The 25,605-nt window shown below is 35.7% G+C and overlaps 1 protein-coding gene across 1 annotated transcript; it reads left to right on the forward strand.

Moving 5' to 3' along the window:
- The first annotated feature begins 1,174 nt into the window (after window positions 1-1,174).
- On the forward strand, window positions 1,175-23,853 carry LOC146000596 (nitrilase and fragile histidine triad fusion protein NitFhit-like). The gene is made up of 5 exons (XM_083138349.1): window positions 1,175-1,282; window positions 6,641-6,796; window positions 8,862-9,062; window positions 11,093-11,305; window positions 23,674-23,853. Exons 1-5 carry the CDS (start codon window positions 1,175-1,177, stop codon window positions 23,851-23,853), a joined length of 858 nt encoding a protein of 285 aa, XP_082994475.1.
- Window positions 23,854-25,605: the final 1,752 nt, after the last annotated feature.

The raw sequence follows: 25,605 nt of genomic DNA on the forward strand, positions 1-25,605 counted from the left end.
AGTTTAGCCTGTTAGTTAAATCTCAGATTCAGATTCTTGTTCCACTCACTCTTCCCTTCATTTAGTTTGACTCCCTCTCTTGCTCCACTCTGGCGGAGTCACTGGTCCAACCACTCACATTACACAATTCTTGTCACATACTCTTGAAATTTTCACAAAGCCCTTTTTAATCACTATTATGATGATATAGCTTTTACACTTCCTTAAAATTGTCTTTAGAGTTTAACACACTTCCAAATTGAAAATTGTTATCTATATAAATATTTCATATTGGTCCAGCTATTTTCTTTTGACTTCATAATTGCTTTGTAATGTGTTTGATTAATGTATTCAGTAGTCCCTACATTTCAACTTTGACAGTAAACTTTTAATATTTGGATATTTTTGTCTATTTCTCCTTTTCCTTCCAACACTCTCCTCTCATCTTCAGGAGAAGTAATTTTCTTAGTGATTGAACCTGGAATAAACTTGTGAAATATTGCTGATCCAGTGTTCTACTGTACCATATGATCATTTTTATAGCATGAAGAATTTGTTTATATGAAGATAAGAGGAAAGAGAGAAAAGGTATTAATTCTTAATGCAGTGTTGGAATGAGAGGGAAAGAGTAGACAATGTACAATGTTAAATTATGATTGATAGCTAATAAAGTACCATTATAAGTTTTCATTACTGACACCAAAACATTATATATTCTGTGTGAAATTACACCTAATGTTTTTTCTTTCAGTTTCAAATCCTAATAAAAAGCTTTAAGTACAAGGTGAATTATAGTTGTATATTATTAGACTAATTGCTAGAGAAAGTTATGAGCTGTGTTCTGGTGACAGGAAGAGATAAGTGCAAGATTAACCTTAAAATTCACAAACCTCTCTTTCTTTTTAAATGTTACCTGACAACCAACACTAGTGATCAATAAATAGTTCATTCAGTTGTTTATGCATATATAATACTGAAGCTCAAACAGTATTATAACATGAACATGTGCAGCTGTAAATATGTAATGTGAATTTCAAGACTGTTCTAGTTTATGTATATTTGTTAACCATCATTTCTTGTGATGAAAACTACTTTTTCTCCAGTTATGCATTTTCAGATAAGATCATTACCTAGATACATCCGTTGTATAGAAAACCAATGTCGTTTATACAGTGACAATTTTGATAACTGTAATATGAAAGGGCTGATTGCAGTGTGTCAGCTGACATCACAAAATAAGAAAGATGAAAACATTAACATTTGCAAGAGACTCATTGAAGCTGCATGTAAAAAGGATGCCCAGGTAAATAACTTTTCATTTAAATATTTGGATGTAAAGTTTTATTCCACTTGGTAATTCTGGTATAAGTCTCTGGCTATATAATTATTTTTTATTACTTTATTGATGTATAGATATTTACAGTTTTACATTAAATGCAGTAATACAGAAAACATGTAGAATGAGAGAAAGGATTGAGAAAATATTGAATGTAACTCAGGTTAAAATGAATAAATTGTCAACTACAAGCACGATAAAACACGTTTATAACATAATTTGAATTCCATCTTGGTAACATAGGCTAGAAAATATTTTGTAGAGAGGAGACGCATCTGTGTCATGGTGTTTTGCTGTTTAAAAATCAATTGAATAATATAGATAGAATATTTTTACTTTATTGCTTAGTTGACTGGGTCTTTTCTTATGTAACTATATGGCCTAAATATCAATTGATTTGCAAAAGTGTTTAGAACTGTTTCTTCTATTTAGTTTTACATTTTATTCAAATGCCCTCTTTCAATGCTTTCACCTCCATCTTTGAAGTCTGGATTTCTGGTTTTTCAGTTGGAGTAGTTGGTTAACACACTGGATTTGTAGTAAAATCACAGGTCTGTCATAAGTTCAATCCCCACCACAGGCAAAAAAAAAATTGCTCAACTGAAGACGAGAGAAGAGGTGCTGTCTTGATGTGTAGTTCTGATTCATTGATTCATTCGGTTTATTTTATGTCGCTTTTCTGCCACTTTTAGCTAATCATGAAGATAAGAATGAGTGATGATATGATGAAATTGATGAGCAGAGACACTCACAAAGAACAAGCATGCCCAGGCTGAATTTTGAAGCCGGGACTTCTGGTGCCGTAGCATGATATGCTAATCACTCTGCCACAGAGGTTGGAAATACATGATACTACCACCATTTGAAATAATATTTACAGTTTCACACAGACCTTAAATGCATTCGATGTGTACCCAACGTGTGGCAGGACTGTTGTTCATTGGTACTCCCATCTCACCAGTAGTGTGCGGTGACCATTTAGATAGCCGAAGCACTGAATATATAATTTTGAAATAAACAATAGTACATCAAGGGGCAGGCTTTTCTTGATAAAAACACCGCATACCACTGCTTTGCGGCATTTTAGTCTTTCACGGGCTCCCCAAAAATGCCTCTCAACACTTTTGGAGAGTCTAATTATCCTGGGAGTTATGCAAAATTAGAATTTTTACAGAAGCAGTGCTTCGGTAGCGTACCATGAATGCACGCCACTGCATCTCACCATACCTTCTCAAGCATGTTTTGTATGGCATTTCCAATGTTGGTGTTGATGCACCTTCACAGTTCTGGCAGTGTCTGGAAGTTGAGGAACGTTTTTTATATACAGGAAGAAATCACACACTATGAGGTCTGGTGACCGAGGAAACTGCCTTTGGAAATGTTGCACAAAACATGCTTGAGAAGGTTTAATGAGAATGGAAGTAGCACCTGGACATATTTCCTGCCACACATTGGGCACACATAAAATGCATTTAAAGTCTGTATGAAACTTCAAACATTCCTCTTTCAAATGGTGGTAGTATCATGTTTTTATGTTCAGTATTGGTGAAAATATGGTCTTACAAAATCAACAAATAATTTGCTCACACCCTGCATTTGGTTGCATGTTGCCTTGGTGGGTAAAAACACACGTTCTACCGATCTCAGGAAAAGGAGCTTTGTGTCTCAAAATAGGCATTTCCATGACCAGGTGAATCTCTCACTGCAGAGATGGCCATTCATTGTCTGCACAACGTAACTTTGACCGCATGCTGAAATAATTTACCTTCCAGTCTCCATCATTCTACGATTGAACACTGGAAAGGATGTGTTTCTTACTGTTGCTCAACAGTACACAATACTGAGAACTATGTAATATATGTAATAATATAAATAAATCTATGTGGAATGGGGTGGGTGACAGTTTTAAGATAAATTTTTGACTACCCTTATTTCATTCCTTTTGCTGACATCAATTTCAACAGGTAAAAGTAGAATTTTTGACCAACTGTGCTTAATTCTTTTTTTTCTTTTTTTTTTTTTTTAAAGAATAGTGTCAGTAACTAAAGGGTGTTGAAATTTCAAAAACATGTGCAAATGTATACAATGAATCATACAGCATCTCTCGCGGAATGAGTAGAATTTTCCAGAATAAATAAATTAATAATTACCTTTCAACAACAAATACGTGAGTGTAAGAAATCTTGAAGATATTTGAGATAGTTAATCTCTCTAGAAATCTTAAACCTGAAGGTATATGGCTGCAGCCTTCTATCTGTCCTTATCCTGGGCAAGATCAATCTAATATTTTCCATCCTTACCAGTATCCTTACCAGAATACAAATAATGCAGTTCTAAGTTATGTAACCTTCTCCACTCACCCATCTCCTCATCCCATTTAGGTCCAAATATTTTTTAAGTATTTTATTTTCAAACACTATTAATTAATGTTCCTCCTTCAACGTAATGGACCCAGTTTCACATCCATGTAAAACTACATGCAAAATTACTGTTTTGTGTATTTTAACTTTTAGTTCCTTAGATATTTTGTGAGACGATAAAAGTATATACATGCTTCCTGAATTAAGCATGCTTTTATTTCCTCTTTAACAACTGAATCAGACCATTTCATTTATGTTTATTCATTTGTTTCTTTAACCTTCCTAAGAGCATATTCTAAGGCAAAATTAAAGAACAATGGAGATAATGCTACAGTTGTTGCCAACGTTTGCCCAAGCATGGAAAAGTGAGTCAAAATCAGTTTTAAAAACTACTTTCTCTTGTTAAGACAATTTTCAAAGGTATGCTTTAAATTCTAAAGTGTAAAATAAGTGACATGTAACAGTGCTTCTTCTCGAATATTTCAGTCACAGCACATACTGGAAATATAATATTAAAAAAAAAAATGAAAATAGAAGCTATTCTTAACTTGTTACTCATCACCATCAGTCCTTTGTCAGCTGCCATGGATGCAAGATGTGTTGGGAATTGCTTTTTGTTTGTCTCTTTAGCTGTAGTAGAACAAGAACATTCTTGCAGGTGTTCTTGTGAAGGTGGTAAAACAATGTTATGTGCAGACTAAATTCCAGGAAAGATGGAAATCTAAGTAAACTCTACAAAGTTTTTTGTGCTACCACTTGACGGTACCTTGAAAACAATGATACCACATGAATGAGAACGTGCTGTGTGATTCTTTTCTATTTTACACAAATAATTTGTACTATAGTTATATTTGGCCTCACAATAAATTATATACGTATATATATCAGAACACAAACCTATCTATACTTTAGTTTCCAGTATGTTAACCCAACGTAAACCATGTATTGGCGCAACATAAATACCATATGTTGGCTCAACATAAAAAACACATGTTGGACCAACATTGGGAACGTGGCCAAAATTCCTGTTGCCCAATGGTACGTTCTTACATTTGGCCAACCAATTTCCATACCGTTGGGCCAACCACTTTGGTTACTTGGGTTAGGTATAGATGTTTGAGATTGCATTATGAAATTACAAAAGCATATGTTGTTGAAAGAAACATAGCACATTCCATTGGTTTAGATATTCTATTCCTCCAAATACTACATAGGGAAGAAGTGCCGATTATCACACCCCTTACTAGTTCCGTATCCCGTCGTATATCGGTCGGGAAGTGCTGCACTCTGGTGTGAACAGTTGTACTGACAGAGAGAGTTTCGTCACACTGCGTGCAGGTGGAAGAAAAGCACGAGAGGTTTAAATTTCGCTGAAGCACAAAATATTTTGCAAGGTTGTCGTCAACGACATATTATGTAGTCAAAGGTATGATATAGTCATATAATTAGTGCATAAATGGTATGTGAACATTATGTAGTTGTAGTGTAAAGTGTATATTGTGAAGTGGATTCCGTTGTTGTGGTAGAAGTAGGTGCCATGTTGGCTTTCCCAGTTGTGCAGAATATCGCACCCTGCATGTGTTTTCCAAATACCGCACGGGTGTGATATTACGAATAGCATAGGTCCCAATGGAGTGATTACTAAGGACAACGTAAACAAGTTGGTTTACAGGGTTATACCTCATTGTCTAAGTTTTCTACATTTCTACACTAGTATTATCTAGACTTTTCTGTTCCAAATTAGTAAGTGCCAAATTAGTGTAATGATTTCGTCTAAGGAAATTACATAATTTACATAACCTCACGAAATTCTCCATTTTTCTTTCAGATGGATAGAAAGAAAAGGAAACAGTGGTCCGAGGAGAACATGAGGAATGCAGTAATCGCTGTGAGATCTAAAGAGATGGGTCTAAAGCGTGCTTCCTGTCTTCTGTTCCCAAATCCACTTTAAAAGACAACAGTGCCGAACAGGACATAGATAAGCTAGTTTCCATTAGGTTAGGGATACAGTGTAGAAAGTGAATTAATGAAGTATTGTGTAAATATGGAATCTGTGTTTTTTGATTTAGCAACCAAGGATATCAAACGTTTAGCTTTTCAGCTCGCTGAAATGAATCAAATTACCCACCCATTTCCGAAGAACAATGAGTCAGCTAGTGCAAAATGGTTTCATGGCTTTATGGCTTGCAATTTGTAACACACTTGTATTCTAAAATTTCCATGTTTCATTTGTAATTTGTAACACATTCGTACTCTGCAATTTCCATATTTCATTTGTAATTTGTACCACACTTGTATTCTGCAATTTCCATTTTTCATTTTTTATTTGTAACACACGTGTATTGTCATGTGAAGGACTTTTGTTCAATGAAATACTTCATTACTACTTCTTGTCCTTACTTTCGGCAATAAAGTCTTGGAAAATTGTGCTGTTACAGAATGTGTTCTTAATATCGCACTGGGGTCCGATATTACGCACAATTTTTTTCAACTCTCAAAATCGTAGAGTTTTGCTTACAACGTTATGTACATGTGTATTGAAAAACATTCGAACCATCAGACGTCTTGGCAAACATTCCATAGTTTGTTTTGCCCTTGTTACTTTTTCATTTTGGCCTATTTTCGCTCTGCCACGTACAAAAAACAAAATGGGTGCGATATTTGGCACTTCTCCCCTACCATGAGAGTATTTATGTGTCCGATTTTACACATTTCCAGAGTCTTTGGAAATGTGAGCATCCTTTGGTCTTTGACTCTTATTTTAACATAAAATGTCATAAATTTTTGTGATAGAAAAATATCATAAAATAAAATAATATTCTCACTAGTATTTCTGCAAATATTACAAACATTTTTCATTAAGCAGAATTATATTAAATGATACATATTAATATTTTATTATAATGAACACACTAATTTTAGTTTACATTTGAAATTTGCCACTGAAAAAAATATTCTATTTCAGGTTATTTTTCTACCAGAATGTTTTGATTTCATAGGACAATCAAAGAGTGAAATATTATCTTTAGCAGAAACACTGGATGGGCCTCTTCTTCAAAAATACAAAGATTTAGCAAAATGTAATAATGTATGGCTTTCTTTGGGAGGCATGAATGTAAAGGTAAGTTAAGAAGCTTTTACGACATATTTGTAAAAAAATTGAAATATGTAAATAAATTAAAGGTTTCTTGAATTGAAATGTTCAATCTTCATGTCCTCTGGTGTCTATCCCATTGAAGGATATAAAGGGAAAACAACATTTGTGTTGCAAGTTGGAATCAGTACAAAAACTAATTTGGAGGAAATTAAAGTTTTCATTATGGATGATAACTATGGAAATTTTTACTGTCCCCAAGTAATTTTGTTACATGCTAAAAAGTAAATTATTATGCACCAATAACATTTACAAAATTTGTTAATGTTTAAGTTAGTTTTATCCTAAAATAAACTAAATGCGACTGGACCTACAGTTTATAGTGAGATCTGAACCACTGTGTACAGTATCTGTAGTGGGAGGAAACCTTGGTCATCTTGAGTACAAAGGGACAACGCATTACAAATATTTCATGTCAGAGGTCTTTCAGTAACTTATTCCCCCACCTCAGTCTTATGTGAGGGGTAAAATGTAACAATGTTGTAATAAATGTTTCTGAATAGAAAATCACATGCCATTGATAATGAAAAAAACATTATTTTATCATCCTTATATTTTGATGATCATTATTTCCCAATAAAAGCAAAAAACAATATTTGAAAAGAACATATACTATAGTTTAAACTTCTGTGTGATGATGTTGTGTTGTATGGGTAGTTGGTTGGGAGGTCAGAAACTGGACAAGAAATTTAAATATCATTATATGTAGGATTTGCTGATGAATGTTGATAAGATGAACTCAATGAATGGCCAATCTCAAACATATATGGACAATACGAACCTCCACAGAGGATTGTCCTGGCTGTGGATCCCCACACTGCAGAAAATGCAGCCCAGAATGAATTACATGTACGAGATGTTAACGTTTGAATGTCTTTAGAGAGCACCCCCCCCCCCCCACAAACGCACACACTCCCATTATGTATAGGGAAATGGAACAAAATAATTATATTCTGCTATTTATTTTCCTCAATAAAATTAAGTCCAAAGTGAAAAAGGCTTTCATAACATAACATCCATTTGGTGTGCCTGTACCCAGGATATTCTTGATATGAGGAAACAAAAATACAGTCACTAATAATGTCAAGGAGCCACTATGGTCCAGTTGGTAGTACATCTGACTACTACGTGGAAAACATGGGTTTGATTCCATGGATGCAGGATCTAAAGTCATAATATTCCCAGCCTTGTCCCTGCATAAAGTTCCTCTGGATTTCAGCCTGTCTCAAATGAATGGGAACCTAGGGGCAATCCTGGGGGGTAAAGGCAGCTGGAGCCTGATGCTGATCACAACACATCCAAAAATGGCTAAGGTCAAGAATGTGTGGGGCTCTATCTCCACATCAGCCTACCTAGGTATATGTGCCTTCATGGCACAGTGCACTGTGCACAGGAACATTACAATTGTAAATAGCACTAACCAATTAATATCAATACAACAACATCAGTCATTATGTAAAAACTCAGATACACATGTGTGTTCAAACACCAACACGCACATCACACACACAATTGCACATTTGTATATATTCACAATTAATAAATATTTTAGTAAATAAAGTGTTTTTATTAAAAATATCAATCCCAGATATTTCAACTGCTAGGTAATAAGCATATTGAAAATGGAAGGAAGAAAGGCAAAGCACAGAACTGTACACGTAGCATTTCTAGAAATCTAAAAGTAAGAAAAATCATAGTTCAATTCATGTTTAGACACACCAAATTATTACGAAAATTTCTAACATTCATTTGAAAAGCGTCCCTGGTGGAAAAGGGATATGGTGTGGGTGTGTGTCTGGTAGTCTCCCCCTGCCTCCTAATATATTGTAAATACAGAATCATCTTACAAATATTCGCTACAATTGCAATTGCACACTCACCTATTAGTTGCATGTGCAAATGCAGTGTCAACTTAAAAAGAGAACCTGCCATTAGAACTGTGTGTATGTTTAAACTCCCCACAGACATATATGATGGTATGTGTGACATCATCACACACACACAATAGCTATTTTACTATTTACTTTTTCAGGTCAGTGAAGAGAAAATTAGAAATTCACACATAATCATAAACAGCAATGGTGAGATAGAAATAGTTTATGAAAAAATTCATCTTTATGATGTGGATATACCAGAACAGGGTGTGAGGATTAAAGAATCTGATTATGTTGAGAGTGGGTCAGAAGTGGTTCCACCAGTTAACACTCCAGTTGGGAAAATAGGTTTAGAAATTGTATCCTTTCTCATTTTTTCTGTATGTATGCTCCTGTCATGTATTTTAAAATTTCCATTAATTTATTATTTTCATTATATATTTTAGTATTTGTTAGAATACAAACAAATTGCATTGTTATGATTGCTATTTTGCAGTTTTTCTGTTCATCTTTCTTCTTTGTGCTTCTGTGCTGTTTCATGCCATTGACAAGTAGTAAATGATAAGGTACAAATCATCACTACACTATAGCTTGATCCTTGAATCTTTCGGACTATTATATCAAAATTAAGAAATTAATCAAAAACAGCACAGTGAAAAGAACACATTTCCCTTTTGACTTTTGTCTAGTGTATTGACACTGAAGCATAATTGTGTGCTTTAGTGGGCACAATCATAGTAATTATGTACGAGTTAAAAAAATTGGATTTGTAGAAAACTCATGTGCATGTTAGATATTATCCTATATAGTGTATGTTGGTCTATTTGCCCTATATACAGGGTGTTTTCATAACTTGATTCAAACTGGCAGGGTGGATGGAGATAGACCCGACATAAGGAAACCTGGTCCGGAAATGCATAATTAAAAATTTATAAGCCAAAACCAGAGGCGTCTCTTGAACGCACATGTGGTGCATGCTGTGCATGCGTCAATTTTGGGAAAAAGGACAGCTTGCTCTGTGACGACGTTAATGAGCATTTCTACATTCTAATTTCTTCATATAGGAGAAGTATTTATTTACACGAGAGCGCTCAACTAAGCTTATATTACATTTCTTGGATCTGAAGTGAAAGGAAGTAATAATTATTTTCCCATAATTGACGCATGCGTCACTTCAGATCCAAGAAATGTAATATAAGTTTAGTTCAGCGCTCTTGTGTAAAATAAATACTTCTCCTATATGAAGAAATTAGAATGTAGAAATGCTCATTAATGTAATCGCAGAGCAAGCTGTCCTTTTTCCCACAATTGACACATGCACAGCATGCACCGCATACATTCACGAGACGCCTCTGGCGAAAACTAGTTTAGACTTCCTATGACAGTGGTATAAGACAACTGAAAAATGCAGGTTATAGATGTAATATGGACATCCAGGGTGCACTGCCTGACAGTATCGGCTGATGATTGGATGCTGAGCCAAGTAACTTCCCTTGTATCGCTTCCTGGTAAGAATCCTTGCTGCCCATGGTATCATCAAAACAACTCCAGGGATGCGAAGTTGTGCTGTCAATTTGAATAATTACTGTAACATTTTCGTCATTCAGTGCTGTGATACACTGTAGTAAATGTACAAGCTGCATCTTTGAGTTCTCTTCTTATTGCACCCTCATAGGCAGCCCCAACTGGTTTTGGTTTATAACTTTTTAATGACTTGTTTCTGGACCATCCTTATCTCATAATGGTACTTCGATCAGTCTACATCCACCCTGCCAGTTTGAATCGCAGAAACACCCTGGATATTGATAATATATTTAAAGATCTAAATTATCTATAACACTGCTTTTATTAGCTTTACTGGCATTCTCTTCTTTTTAATTGTCTTCATTGCTTGTTGATTTCTGTTTTAAATATGCTCAAACTTGCCTAAAGAATATTAATATTGTGATATAAATTTTGTTAATGTTAATGTTATGGCAGATTCACAAATGTTTAACTCCAAAGTTTCTCTCTGTACTGCCATATAAAAACATTGGATAAAGAATCACAGTCATAAGTTACAATTTTACTTTAAACATTGTTTCTCTGTTACCATATTATGTGTAAGGAATCATGATTACTATGACTATATATTGTTCTTGGTACAATTCTGACATTCATTTTGTTTATTTATTGCTACTGTTTTTAATTACAGATATTTGCCAGAATCCATTTCCACTAGCAGAGGAGTGGGTATGTGTTTGGACTCAAGCACGTGGTAGTGACTTTACACTATGTGGTCAATTAAAGCTTAAATATTTATTTTAATGTAAAGAACTTACTAATTGCTACACATATTTCAACTTTGTGGGACACATGTGAAATCAATAATTCCTTAACTTGTAGATAGTGCTATGATATGCGATTTCCTGAATTAAACCTTGCTTTGAGGAAAATGGGTGCGGAGATAATAACTTATCCATCAGCCTTCACCTTTGCTACAGGTGCAGCTCATTGGGAGGTCATTCTCAGAGCTCGTGCCATTGAGACACAGTGTTATGTTGTGGCAGCTGCTCAAACTGGTAAACACAACAACAAGAGAGCATCCTGGGGCCATGCTATGGTAGGAATTACTATGTATTTCTTTCTATATCATAAGTTGCTTCATGTAGTTCTATAATGTATCCCAATAATAATATTAGTCTTAGGGCTCAATCTAGCAGGCAGTCTCTGCTAAGAAGGATAAATTGCATTGAAAACGGCTGCACAAATATATTATAAGGAAAGATGAGGGCATTTTTGAGGTGTTAATGCTTAATCTAAAATGCTTGACCATGTCAACTGCCTTGGAATGTGGCAACTAGATTTTCAAGGGAACATCTTGCCGTGGAGTCTTTAGGATAAGTACTTTCAGGTTTTTGTTTTGTGCATTTTTGTACAATTTTTGTGGTTCGGGTAGTCAGCATGTATTTCTCATCGCATTTTCCTATTTTAACTAGATATAAAAACCATGAAAAGTAAGCCATTATCATATAAAGAGAATTGATTCCTTACACTAGCCTCATATCATTTTCTATACATGATTATGTGTTTTCCCAACATTGATGGGTTTTATGTTGTTGACTAGATGTGTCAACATAAAATATTTCGCATTTTCAATAAACAACTTCTACCTAGTGTCATGATATCACACACCATTATCCAACCATATGAGGATAATTACTCTCCGATGAGGACAAAGTGAACTTCACAAAGCATTTTTTTTAATTAAATAATGTTTCAAGTAATTTATACATTTTAAAGAAAATGTATTATTGGGTTGAAAGCTGACCAGTTGAATCAAGTATCATTGTCATTACAGTTAATTTATCTCTATTACGTGTTCAGCTGTGAGTAATTATCCTTCACTGAACACAAGTCACCCACCCTTTCTTCTTAAAACTGGAATGTCACAAAATATGAGAAATAAGTAACCATTGGACATAACCTGACCTAAAATAATAACTAGGGATAAATAAGTTTGTGTTAAATTCATATTTTCAAATATTGTATAGCACAGGCAAGAAAGAACAAAAGAAATGGGAAAACAATGAGACTCACCTTATTCTACATAAATTACACTTGACTATGTGTAACAACATTTTACAAAAGGTCTAGACAATATTCTGAATGGATTTATAAATGACATAAGAAATATGTATACTAGGGTTGTTACACACCCCAAATTTACCAAGACAGTCCCAGAATGGTATCTTTTGTCCCTGCACCATAAAAACTTTCTTTGGGATGCACTAATGCCCCGGAATTGGCTGGGAAAGCAGAATGATTATGACTATGCTCTCATGAACATTATTTTTGTTTAAATGCATGGATCAGAGGCGAGGAGGCATCTCATTGGGAGTAGCGGGGATGACCAAGCAAAATATTGAAAATATTGCATTTTAAATATTTTAGAGCCTGATACTACCCCTTGCACCGAACCCTCCCGCAAAGTTTCCTATTGAAGGCAATGGTGTTTGACGACTCAGCTCATTGCAGAATGGTGCGAATCTCTCTGGTCTCTGCCGATGCCGAGAAAAGGCACACGCTTCCGAAAAGGCAGACCCTACAACAAGGTGCAACAACCGCTACTTTCCCCCACTCTTGAAGGTCTGGGTCATAACAGGCCTTTCTCTTCAGCCCCCATCCCCATATTTACAGCCACACGGCAGGGTTTTTCTGGAGTCATCAATATTCTTACGAGTGGCCAGTGGCGTGCTCTAGGAGGGGTTGGTGAGGCTCAATATAAAAATAAGAACATCAAAGGTATAGAAAAAGATGACAAAAAAGAGGAAATGATTACTAAAAAAAAGTACACCTAACAACCCCTTTCGAAAATCCTGGCACGCCACTGCGAATGTCTGTTATTTCCACTTGTTAAAAGGAAAAATACATATTGAACTATATAATCATATTTAATAATTCTCATCGTATGGGATAGAATTATGTATTTTGTAGTCTAAGATCTGTGGTAAGAGCTTTTACGTTGAATTGGCAATGACCTCGGCGTTTATCACAGAGAAATATTGTACCCCTCCCCGTTGAAAGATCGACCCTGACGTTTAGCAAATCTTGCGATGATTGCAAGGCCCCCATCTGTTCTTAATATTGAAATCTCAATATGATTCAATACAAAATCTCGATGGACACACCAGATATTTAATAATTTCACTCACACTAAACATGTATTTCTCTGATTTCCGGGAGCTGAAATCTGAAGATGTAGGAAGGAAGGAAGGAAGAACCATTATAATATTGTCCATGCACTCCATGAGTTGAAAACAATGGGATAATTTAAATGCCTCACACCTTGCTTTGTGGCAGTTAGAGGTGCTTTACTGATACATTTTACAATTGGGAGTGCAAGGTCAAGAGAAAGAAGAAAAGACAAAACATATACTCATTAATTGTATCTTAGTCTTTCCAGTTCTTATTTGATTGCAAATTGTCCATACGTTTTTCTTTCATCTTTCTTACTTACTTATTTACTATTATTATTATCATTTTTTGTTTTGTTTTCTACTTTTCTTATTGGATATATTATACTGTTTGTAACTGTAGACTGTATTCTGACAAGGGTTAAGTGGGACAACAGCATACGCTGCACCTTGCCCGCTCAATAAAGATATTTTATTATTGTTATTATTATTATATTATAAGTGTTTTTTATTCAAGAAAAGAATAAATGGGTAAAAATGTTGAAGCACGTTATCGTTAATTTTTGGGTAAATGTTTCACATGAGAAATACGACGATAATTTTTACATTTTTTAGGCAGACCTATGATATGCCCCTGATTTGATGTATTCATACAAATTATATAATTTAAAACCAGATAAAAACAGAATGTTTTCATTTTATTGCCCACAAAAATTAGCCTTTTCGATCGTTTTTTCTCACTTCCATTCATTACATTTTGCGTGAAAACTCCATAGAGCGCGAGGCCCTGGACGCTCGCCTGCTTCACCCACCTCTTTCTACGCCACTGACTTCAGAGGCTCAACTACGAATTTTTGTCTGTGGGGTGCGGGGGGGGAGGGCATGTACCAGGCTAAACGTACCAATAAAAATATAATAATAATAACAACAACAATAATGACACCATTACTACTAATAGTGGTAACTAGTTACTTTTAAAATCAATAGCTGTAACCGTAACAGAGTTACTTTTTTTCCAATAGAAGCAGTGCGATATTTGTAAGGGGGATGGGGGAATTCCCCCCTCTGGAAAATTGTGTCCCACTATCTGCTTGATAAATTTTATCACTGGGGGAATTATATTTGGGGGGGGGGAAATGAGAAATTATTGGCAATTTAGTTGCTTTTTCCCGCTTTGCTATTCATTTGCAACATTTTCTGTCGGACAACTGCAAGCTCCGTTTGGCGAACACAGATGTGGCCTCAAGCACTACTGTATTCCTGGCAGTGGCGTAGCGTTATAGTACGCCCGTACGCCTGGCGTTCCCAGATTTAAAATTTCAAAAATGCTTAAATGCAGTGATTATAAAGTAAAACGTGACTAATTTCATATATGTTTGACCTTCATGGCATTATAATAGCTATTTTTCGCGATCCGCTTGCAACGCTCCACTCTCAACACTCGTTCTAGCATCTCTTTTCAATGCCTTTCCCGGCCGGACGCCGAGCAGGTTCGGCATACAGGACTCCTATATTCCTTGCTGACTTTCTGGAGGGAAAGCTTCGATTTCTACAGCAAGCGCATAAATGCTCTCTCTTACGCCAGCGTACGGAGCAGAGAGGTCTACCGTGATTGGTTCATGTGACCCTTCCTGCCTTCTGAAGCAGACGACAGCGGTAAAATTCCTACCCGGTTCTTCGCTCTTCGCGCTCATGCAACTCGTGCTATGTGATGTTACAATACGCAATATTGACTGACGTAACTTTACCAATCTCAAATATACTGCTTCTTAATGGCCACTGCATTGTATAATTTATCGCACGAACAGCGATGTGCATTAGAAACTAAGAGATCAACACAGTTTTTGTCAAATAAGTTGGTGAAGTCCTCGTGGTAGAAATTCAGCCTGTGGCTGCTCTACCACTTAACCCGCAAAACTATTAATTTTTTTATTGTATTTTTTCGTTATTATATAACTACTTAATATTGTGTCAATGGAAATGTTTAGCATTCATTTGAAAACTCTTAACATCGAATGGTCTCTGGACAAAATTATTTTAAAATGTTTATCAGCGTTCTCAAGATGTAATAAACAGTGGTCTGAATTACTAATCGGCACTGTTACGTCAGTAGAGTGTACGATATTTGGATCATCCACTCTGCTTTGCACAGTGCACCAAGACAACAGACGCCCTTGATTCGAATCCTGGCGTGAGCACGGGTATTCTTTGTGAGTGTCCCTTCATCAATATCATCACTCATATTCATATTCGCAATTAACCAAAAGTGGTAGAAAAGCGAAGTAAAATAAACCAAATCAATCAGTAGTTGGATCATCCACAACAATTACGTCTACTGTTGTGCAGAGGCGCTTGTGATTCAGGTAGGTTTTTAATGACTTGCGTCATGCAGAAAGGTATAAAAAAGGTATAAAACACCAGAGTTCAAAACATTTGTGGCATAGTGAGGCATCTAATTTTCTGGCTAAAACATGCATGGATGATGTTTTATTGAAAACCCAGCTGACTTCAGGCAAATAAACAATACCTGTGGCGACTAATACCATAAGTAAATTATTAAGCAAGAAAGGGCCGACCCTTCCTTCGGATTTGGCGTTCCCACCCGAAATGTCCATGCTACGCCACTGATTCCTGGAACTGTCAAACAAGTGGCCCAGGTTGAAGACCACCTACCCTCTTCCCTTTTCTTTGTCCACATAATTTAGCAGGAAAATGCCACCGCAATCAATGTGAACATGGACGTCTGCAGGATTTTTTCCAAGGAGGGGCAAGGAAGGTATTTTTTTCCGGGGGGGCAACCGAAGACAAATTTTTCTCAAAAATAGTGTTGTTCCCTAAAAAACATTGCTTAAATTTGAATTTATGGTGTTCATGCAATAATTAACACATATTATTGTGGCTAAAATGAAATTATATGTGTGAAATACATATTTTTTGGTTGACTTTCATTTTCCAGTGGGGGGGGCCACGGCCCCCCTTCCGGACGCCCATGAATATGAAAGTTACAAATGAGTTGTCACATGACTCGAACTTGTCACCACAGAACGTCAGTATTTGTATGAGTGGAACAATAGTAGCCTATACGAAGATAGTCTTCATGGAACTTTTGACCTGAGCGTGATAGCCTTTACGAAGTCATTTTTTTAAGAACAAGTGAGCTCTTTTTTAGAACAATGAACTAGATTTCTTTGTGAAGCTAGAATGTTAGTGGAAAAAGTTAGCTTCACTAGTTCCAGACTCTGCAATATCAGGAATCTGGCTTCAAAATGAACTAAATCTGGTGGCGGTGAAGGCTGTGTTGGTCAAAGGATGGGTTCTGAAAATTTGCAAGTTGATGTGCACAAGAAGGCAGAGTATTAAAGTGGTGAGTTCCTTTTGATTGCTGGTTGCCTGTGAAAAAATAAGTGAAAAATTACACTTCAATGGCTTGATGTATCTAGTGATGTTACTCATACATTATTTTTCAACATCACTGAATTAAAACCCATGGACCGGCCCCCGTGGCGAAGTGGTTAGCACATTTTGCTACGACGCCAAGGGTACTGGGTTGGATTTCCGGGCCGGGGCATTTGTGAGTGTCCATTCATCAATTTCATCACATCATCACTCACCCCCCTCTTCGCAATCAGCCAAAAGTGGCAGAAAAGTGAAGTAAAATATACTAAATCAATCAATCAATCAATCAAACTAAAACAGATTGGTGAGTTGAAATGTGGTATCCTTTGTTGGAAAATTTGTTCAGTTTGACCATGCATTGTCAAGTTGGTAGTTTTGTTATTTTGCAGCAAGCTAAAGACATTTATAAAATATCATGACTAAAAGTACAGAAGAATCTATATTGAATGTATTCTCTTAATCAATACTGTAACAACAATTGATTATGAAATTACGTACACAATGATGGGCGTTATATATATAATAGTGGTAATCGCTATTGTCTTGTATTCAAGGAGCCCCATACTAATTAGCCGTAACTTGGCGGGGGCACTCGCCAATTAACAAATTTTCAGAATTAACAAGCTAATGGAACTTGTGTTAACCTCCTGGGACCTGAAAAGCAAGTTCATGAGTAATTTTTATGATTTCGCAAATGTAACCGTAATTTAGCAAAGAAGTATTGGGCCCTATTTTTATGGGGTAGAAAACCTTTGGATTCTACCCCCCCCCCCCCCAAAGTTATGTCCAAGTTCGATTCAGATCCCCAAAAGTTAGGTCCAGACTACAGATTTCTGGGGGTGGGTGTCAAAGTCTCAGTTTAAAAATTGAAGGTCCAGTTCTGATTAGCTGTTTTGATCATAAGTGGACTTGGCTTTTTCTTTCTGTCAAGATTCAAATTTAAAACGGCAATTTTTAGTAATTATTTAAAATGTATGTCGTTCAAAGCTTTTTTTTTTTAAAAAAAAAAAATAAAGTTGAGTGGCATAAAACGAAGTATTTACAAAATATTTAAAAATACCAAAATATAGCTTATTTACTGTTTGTGAGTATGTATAGTATGACAAACTACGTGTGCCTTAATCCTTGTTTCACTTTTATTTGACGTGGCTATGAAGCAATTTCGCTAGCTGAGGAAGGGAGCAGTTGACTCCCGAAAGGTAGTTTGGCATACTGTACATACCAGGGGCGTGCCGTGACCTTTCGTGATAGGCAAGCGATGGGTGAATTTTTTGTTTCGGTTAATTATAACAATTTCAAATATAATATAGGCCTACACACATCCCCATTTACAACAATGTGAATAATGGTGACGTATCGGGCTTGAGTGTGTGATGTGCGCATACATACCGTAAAATCAAATCTTCGCTGCACGGTTTTTAAAGAAGGAAAACAGCCTTTCGATATAACTTTTAAATTCCAACCATGAAGAAAATTATGATTTACCTGATATTTGAGGGCAACTGTAAATTAAATTACGTTCTTCTTTAGCCCTGAAAATAAGAAACATCCTATTAGCATAAAGTTTTGATATTAAATAAACGGACGGGTTTTGGTTTCTTACTTGGCTAGAATTATGAATCATGACTTGTCTTCAGTTGGATGCAAGCGCAGATGTGATTCTGCGAACGTTCATGTCTTTGCACTGCATTATAAAAATTGCTCAAGTCACTCACCGTAGCCTGTATAGTTCCATCAATGGCGTGCTCAGGATTTTCGAAAGGGAGGGGTTATGTATACTTTTTCTTGGTAGTCAGCCCTCATTTTGTCATATTTTCCTACTTTTGACGTTCTTTTTTAGGAATACTTGGCGAAAGGGGGGTCATAACCCACATCAACCCCCCCCCCCTTTTTGGGCATGCCACTGAGTTCCATGGTCCTACATTTGTATTGAATAAAACGCATGGCCAACAAAATAATTTATTAAGATCATTGCTGCCACATAACCAGATAATATTGTTATACTGAGATGTTTTAAACTGCCTAATGAAAACTTTCCCATCTTTCTTAGTTGGTTTGGTTATGAACAATTCAGGACACGGTCCCTCATGGTTCACAAGCTCCAACCTTTCCACCTTATGTTCTCGAACTGAATGGTTTTGAAAGAAGGCCCCTAATAATCAAGTCCTTACCTGCAACACTGTAAATCGATGGCTCGTCTGGTATGTCAACCATGGCGGAAATTTTCAATATAGAATCATACTTTTACATCAGGTACAAAAACACTACGCAAAGAACAGAAAAACACAGCACAATATCACAGTAAAAAACAACACGCTCCGCAGCACCCACGCTTCTTCCGTTTCACCCTACCTGCAGTTGCAGTGTTACTTACCCTCCATATTTCCGAGTAACTGACTGCATGACGGATATGTTCAAGTACCGGCTGTGATTTTATTTCTTATAAATAGCACACGACTGGTGATCACTGGCTAACTTCATAATGTAATTTGTTAATTACTATAGAGTTTCAAACATGAAAATCGTACCGCGTGAGGTGGTGCTAAGGATGCACAGAAAATTCTGGAAGTTAGCAACCTTGTGGCTAGTGTGGACGAATTCTTTCCAACACCCTTGCCAAAGACAGATGCGGGCTTGGTGTCGCTTGCCCTCGGTCTTTTTTCTTCGTGAACGGGGATCGACAGTGACCACGCAAGAACTGCATAAGTCACTCGAAAAGCGGGGAGAAAGGCGAACAGTCCTCTTCCTCTAACGCGGTCAATCCCGCCGCATCGCCCAGCGTCGTCAAGGGTGCAGCCAGTTTATGTTTCAAGCCAATAGAACAGGAAAAAGGGGAAATGAAAATTCTGTAATGTAAATATCTTATAGTAAATAAATTTCATTCTAAGGTATATAAAGGCATTGAAAAACACGGACTTAAGATATCAAAAGTGTTTTAAAAAACAACGCAAGCGGCGCTTGCCCTGCCTTTCCTTACCGCACGCTTCTGGTGCATACTCACAAACCGTAAGTAAGCTATATTTTGGTATTTTTAAATATATTTTTTTAAATACTTAATATTCTACTAAGTGAGTAATTCGCACATGCAGAAGATACGAATAAAACAAAGTGTAGAGTGACTCCATTTACCATTTAAAATTGTCGAGATACCATCCCCTTGCAACCCCTCTCCTCTAGAGGCCACAAACATATGTGTATATAGCTATATACAGGGTTCCCACGCAAACTCCAAATCCATTTTCCCTGAGATTTCCCTGAGTTTTCCAGAATCCTCATATTTTTTCCAGAGTATTGAATGCACAGTAAATGACTAGTATAATTTTACAATGGCCTCCTCCATTTTCCCTCAGCCATACCATCCTCACCTTCTTTATTACTGTTGTTTTCTGATGCAAATAACAACAAAACTAGTTCAATAATAAAATAAAATTACACTTCTTTGCATGTAATTAAGAACAAAGATGACCAGTTTTCTAGAACTTTAAACAACTCTGAAACAATTTCTAACATATCTGATATAGAACATTGAAATATTTTCACACTTTTTCATACATGTTTATAAATGGATACAATATCAATTAATCTGTAATGCGTACAATAATAGTTAAGACAAACAAATTATTGGAATTTTTAAAACATATAAAAATGAAGTAACAATTATTAGTACCGATTTAAAAAGGAATAATAAGTTACTGAGACTGAAATATAAAACAAGAAATGTACTTAATGTCTGATACAGCAAATTAAGAAACTTTACTTCTCAGAAGCTTCAAGTTTTTTTTAATTGTTCTGCAATAGCCTTTGCTTCTTCTTGCATCTTTTGTTGTTTGGCTTGTAAAGCATGGATCTCACTTGCATTACGTTTCATTTCTCTCCTTTTGTCTTCTTTGTGATCACATTTCTTTCTCATCTTCTGCAATGCTTCTTCGTATCTAATACGTGCACCTTTAACACACTGGATCATATCTTTGCTTACTTCTACATTTGGCACTCCTCCTACCACTTTCACTGCATCATAAACTTGCCGAATAGCCACAACAGACTCTTCTTTCAAGTTTTCTATTAAAACCTGCTTATTTACAGAAAACCCACTTTCCACATATGGATTGCCATGTGATAGGCATGTAAAAATTCACATGTCATGTCATGACTATAACCAGGGCTCGAAAAATCCTGGTCGCCAGGCCGCCGTGGCGACTAAAATTTTCTGCCTGGCGACTGTGATCATTTGCTATTATGTACAAAATTATGAAGATTCTTCATTCTTTATTTCTGTGGGCAAGGTTCATCCTGAGGCTGTTCTACCACCTAACCCATGTCATGGAGTATGGCCAATATTTAAGCACATGTTGCGTGTGTCTGTTGACAAAATTTCGACCTGCTAGTGTTGCCATTTACGGAGGATATGTCCCAAAAATGTTACCACTCAACCCATAAAATCGCCAGTCAAAAATCAATCAAATGCTGCACATGATCAATATTGTTTTGCAAATGACAGATTGACATGGCATCAGACATCCAATTATGACCCTTTGATAATTTCTTACATATTTTTCTCACTCAAAAATGCATTTCTGGAAAGTTTTAACACTGCCTTTCGCCAGTTATTTATTTATCTCATTTTCTGTGTGGCGTAAACTGATAATTTTTTAACATTGAAAAATATCTCAAATGGATGAGGCTTTATAATGCAGGAAAACCAGTGTAAATATCTCTTACGGTTTTCAAGATATACATTTTCAAAGTTTGGGTTGCGCAACTTTTGAAACACCTTAGTATGCACAATTGCAAGTAGGTTGTTTCCTGGCACCTGATATTCAGAGCTGGCACCTAGCTCTGAAGAAGATTTTTCGAGCACTGACTATAACAATAGTTGAACATGATCAAAAACTTAAAATATGGACAAGTATTTATGAACAATACATAATTCATAAGTAAATATTTAAAATTCTGTTCTAAATGCAGTAAATCAATCAATCAACAATATTGTACACAAAAGATGGCAGAAAATAAATATTTCCCTAAACAAGACACTCCATTTTTTTACTATTTTGTAAAAAAAAAGAAGGAAGAAAAAACTTAAAACTACTCCCTAATAATGGAAATCAGATGAACACTGGATATCTTTATTATGCGTTTTCCACATCTTGAAATATATTTTACGTCATGTAAAACATCGAAATCGGCTAATTAAATTTTAAAAAGTGTAAAAATCATGGGGGTATACACTTGGTCACCAGCCCTGGAATCACACATCTAAAAACAAGAAACAGACAAACAAATAGATACAAGTTCCTTGTTGAAAGAGAAATGCTACAACAGCTTGGATTATCCACAGACAGGATCATATTATAATCCCTCAGTTTTGCTTCATTGGGAACCATTAATCAATTACAAGATTTTCCCTGAGATTTCCCTGAGATTTGTATTTTTTTCAAATTCCCTGAGATTTCCAGGTTTTCCAGGTGTGTGAGAACCCTGTATATATATATATATATATATACACACACACACACACACACACACACACATATATATATATATATATATATATATATATATATATATATATATATATATATATATATATATATATATATATATATATATATATATATACACACACACACACACACACACACACACACACACACACACACACACATATATATATATATATATATATATATATATATATATATATATATATATGTACACACACACACACAGCATATAAAGCATTATCTCATGCGGCTTCTAGACAATCAGTAGAATCCCCCCCTGGAAATTTCTTAAATACCACACTGAATGGAAGTAACGTTTCAACAGTTACTTTTACAGTTACTTCATGACACTTGAGTTGCTGTATAAGTGTCATAAATTATTGGTGATTTAGGACTTAAAGTGAACCCGGACCATCGATAAATTACTAGTTTCTGCTGCGATAAAAATGTCCATCCTTTATTGCATTAATTCTGCAAACATTAGATGAAGAGTAAATGAGAAAGTTGTTGAACTAAATTTGTCTCCTGTCGGTGGCCAGTGGGTAGGCTTTGGGTGGCAGGTTTATCGCATGTTTAATCTTTCCTTTGGTAGTCCTCAATTCCAAAGCGATATGCATACCTCGGAAGGGGGTGGATATTTCCCAGAAGAAGGAAGATGAGATTAGGAGGAGAATTATTTCCTATTGCTGACACTTTGCCATTGTCAGTTGTGTACTGTGAAGTATCTCTTGTTTCTGTAGTTTGTTCATATGTGGCCTTATAACTTTCCCCCGGATGTAAGCAGCATCCGTTAGTTTTCTTTCTTTGATAGAATACTGGATTAATTTGAAAAGGGACATACTGCAATATTTCAACGTTTTTATAAAAGAAATCGACGGTACTGGTACTATGAATGAAACTGAAGAAGACGAGAGCTAGCAAGTGGGCATATGAATGGAAAATAATGTAATTGCTTCTACGTGATTCAATTAATCTCAATTCCTTGGTAATTTAAAAATGGAAGTTAAATTATTTCCGGTTAGAATTCACTAATTTGCGATTCTTCAGCATTTCTGAAAATTTTGAAAAAAAAAATAATATGTTTTAGTAAGTGCTATTCGTTTAAGAAGTAAATGAGAATATAATTTGCTGAAATGACAGCTGTGACAGATCTTTACTTTGGATTCAATAATAATAATAATAATAATAATAATAATAATAATAATAATAATAAACGGCATTGTACTTACCTAAATTAGAAAGAATCAGATGATTTTGGGTCAAATCCACTGGTAGACAAGGCTTAGCATTAAGAGACCATACTGCAGGGACCAGTGGATTATCAAGTGTTATCAAGTGTTGTGTGAGATAGAGTCTATATTTCTAAATCATGTCTTCTGAATATTTACTTTTAGGTGATAGATCCATGGGGAATTGTGATTGCTCAGTGCAGTGAAGGTTCTGAGTTTGCAATGGCTGAAATTGACTTGGACTACCTTAATAAAATTAGATTATCCATGCCAGTGTGGGATCATAAAAGATACGACCTATATGCAAATGTGACAAGTGAAAATAAAGATCTTTCATTGAAGTAGATCTCCATCTTGGTGAGATGAGATATGAAGAAGCTTCAGTGCAATGAAGTAGGCTATATTATACTGCTCTCAGTAATTGACAATATGAAACTCTATCCTGTGTACCTCTCATTGCTAATACTCAGCATGTAAAAATAAAAATATATTAATTTATTTAGCTTATCAGATATCTTTGTTGAATGTATACAGTAGCGTTACACAGAATTTCATCAAGGGGGGAGGGGTTTTTTCAAAACTGTTTATCCAAATTCACATTACCTGTGTTTTAGTATAGCATAATTACTACTATTATTATTAATGCTGCTGCTGTTACTATTATTATTATTAATTTGATTTGATTTGATTTGATTTAAGTTCACTTCGTGCACAGTAAGGCTAATCTAGACTGGACCTACAGTTTAGATTAGAATCCGAACCACTATGTATATTAATTATTATTATTATGATGATTAGTATTATTACAACAACTACCACTATTAGGTGATAGATAACAAAATATAATTTATTTTTGAAAGCGATAGAACAAAATCATTTTCTAGTCATTCGATTTTTTAACAAATTCTAGGAGCATGTCAACTTTGTTACAAAATAATTGTTTAATCAACGGTTATTTGTAGATTATAGGTGAGCCATTTTAAGTGTGCAGAAAATCCATGAGAACAAGCTCATATATTAAAATAAATTGAAATAATCAATGTGTGGAAATAACGCAAAATGGTGAAGAGGCACGATGTAGATTTGACACTCACTCCACAGATATTGCTCAATTCCACTGAGACAATTTTTGCGTTCAAAAGTTTTCAGTTTGAATTGATGTTTTGGTACCAGTTTGATATAGGCAAACACTTTCACTCGTTCATTTTGTCATTTTTTAGATTCGTACTTGCCTATTATTCATACCGAAAGATTCTTTAAGGCGGGATTTCGCTTTTTTCACGAAAAATGGCTTTAATTTTCCACATTTTTGTTCATTCCTCTTTCGCTTGTGTTATACACAATATGGCGGGCAAATCTTGACTAGCGTTGTCTATCATCTGTGCGCATGCAGTGTTTCCAACCACTCGCCGACAAAATTCCTACTTTCATGTTCCTTATTTTGTATTTTTTCCGGGTTCGAAAACCCCACGAACCATGCACAGATAGCCCTACGAACCATGCATGCATAGCCCCACACACCATTCACGGATAGCCCTACGAAACATGCACGGAGAGCCTCAAAAACCATTCATAAATACACAAACCATTCATAAATAGCCCCACCAACCATGCACGGCAAGGTTAGGTTAGGCAAACATAGTTAAAATTGTCATGTTCTGGCAAAACAATGGCATGTTTGGAAACACTGACTAGGGGTTACATGATCGAACGCACGGAACTTTTGTTTCATGTAGTCGAACGTAATGGAGGTAAGAGCTTTTGTGCATTGGAGATACATTAATGTAGAAAACCACATGATTTACTGGCCGAATAAATTGAACGAAGGGAGAAAACACTTCCATGACCTTTCAAAAGTATAGAGAAACTCAGTTCCGTAAGTACTTTCTCCTGTAAAATTGAAGAAATCTGTTTGCCTATATCAAACTGTTACCGATGTTTTAAGTCCACTTTATGCACAGATAGGGTAAGTGGGACTGGGAGATATAATTTAAAGTGGGATCCGAACCACTGTGCAATGTGCCTCCACTTGGTATCGAACCTGGTATACCTCTTGATTACAAGGCGACGACGTTACCACTAACGCCATCGGGAAGG

Source organism: Lepisma saccharinum, chromosome 16, assembly GCF_977018435.1.
Source record: "Lepisma saccharinum chromosome 16, izLepSacc3.1, whole genome shotgun sequence".
NCBI classification, from domain to species: Eukaryota; Metazoa; Arthropoda; class Insecta; order Zygentoma; family Lepismatidae; genus Lepisma; species Lepisma saccharinum.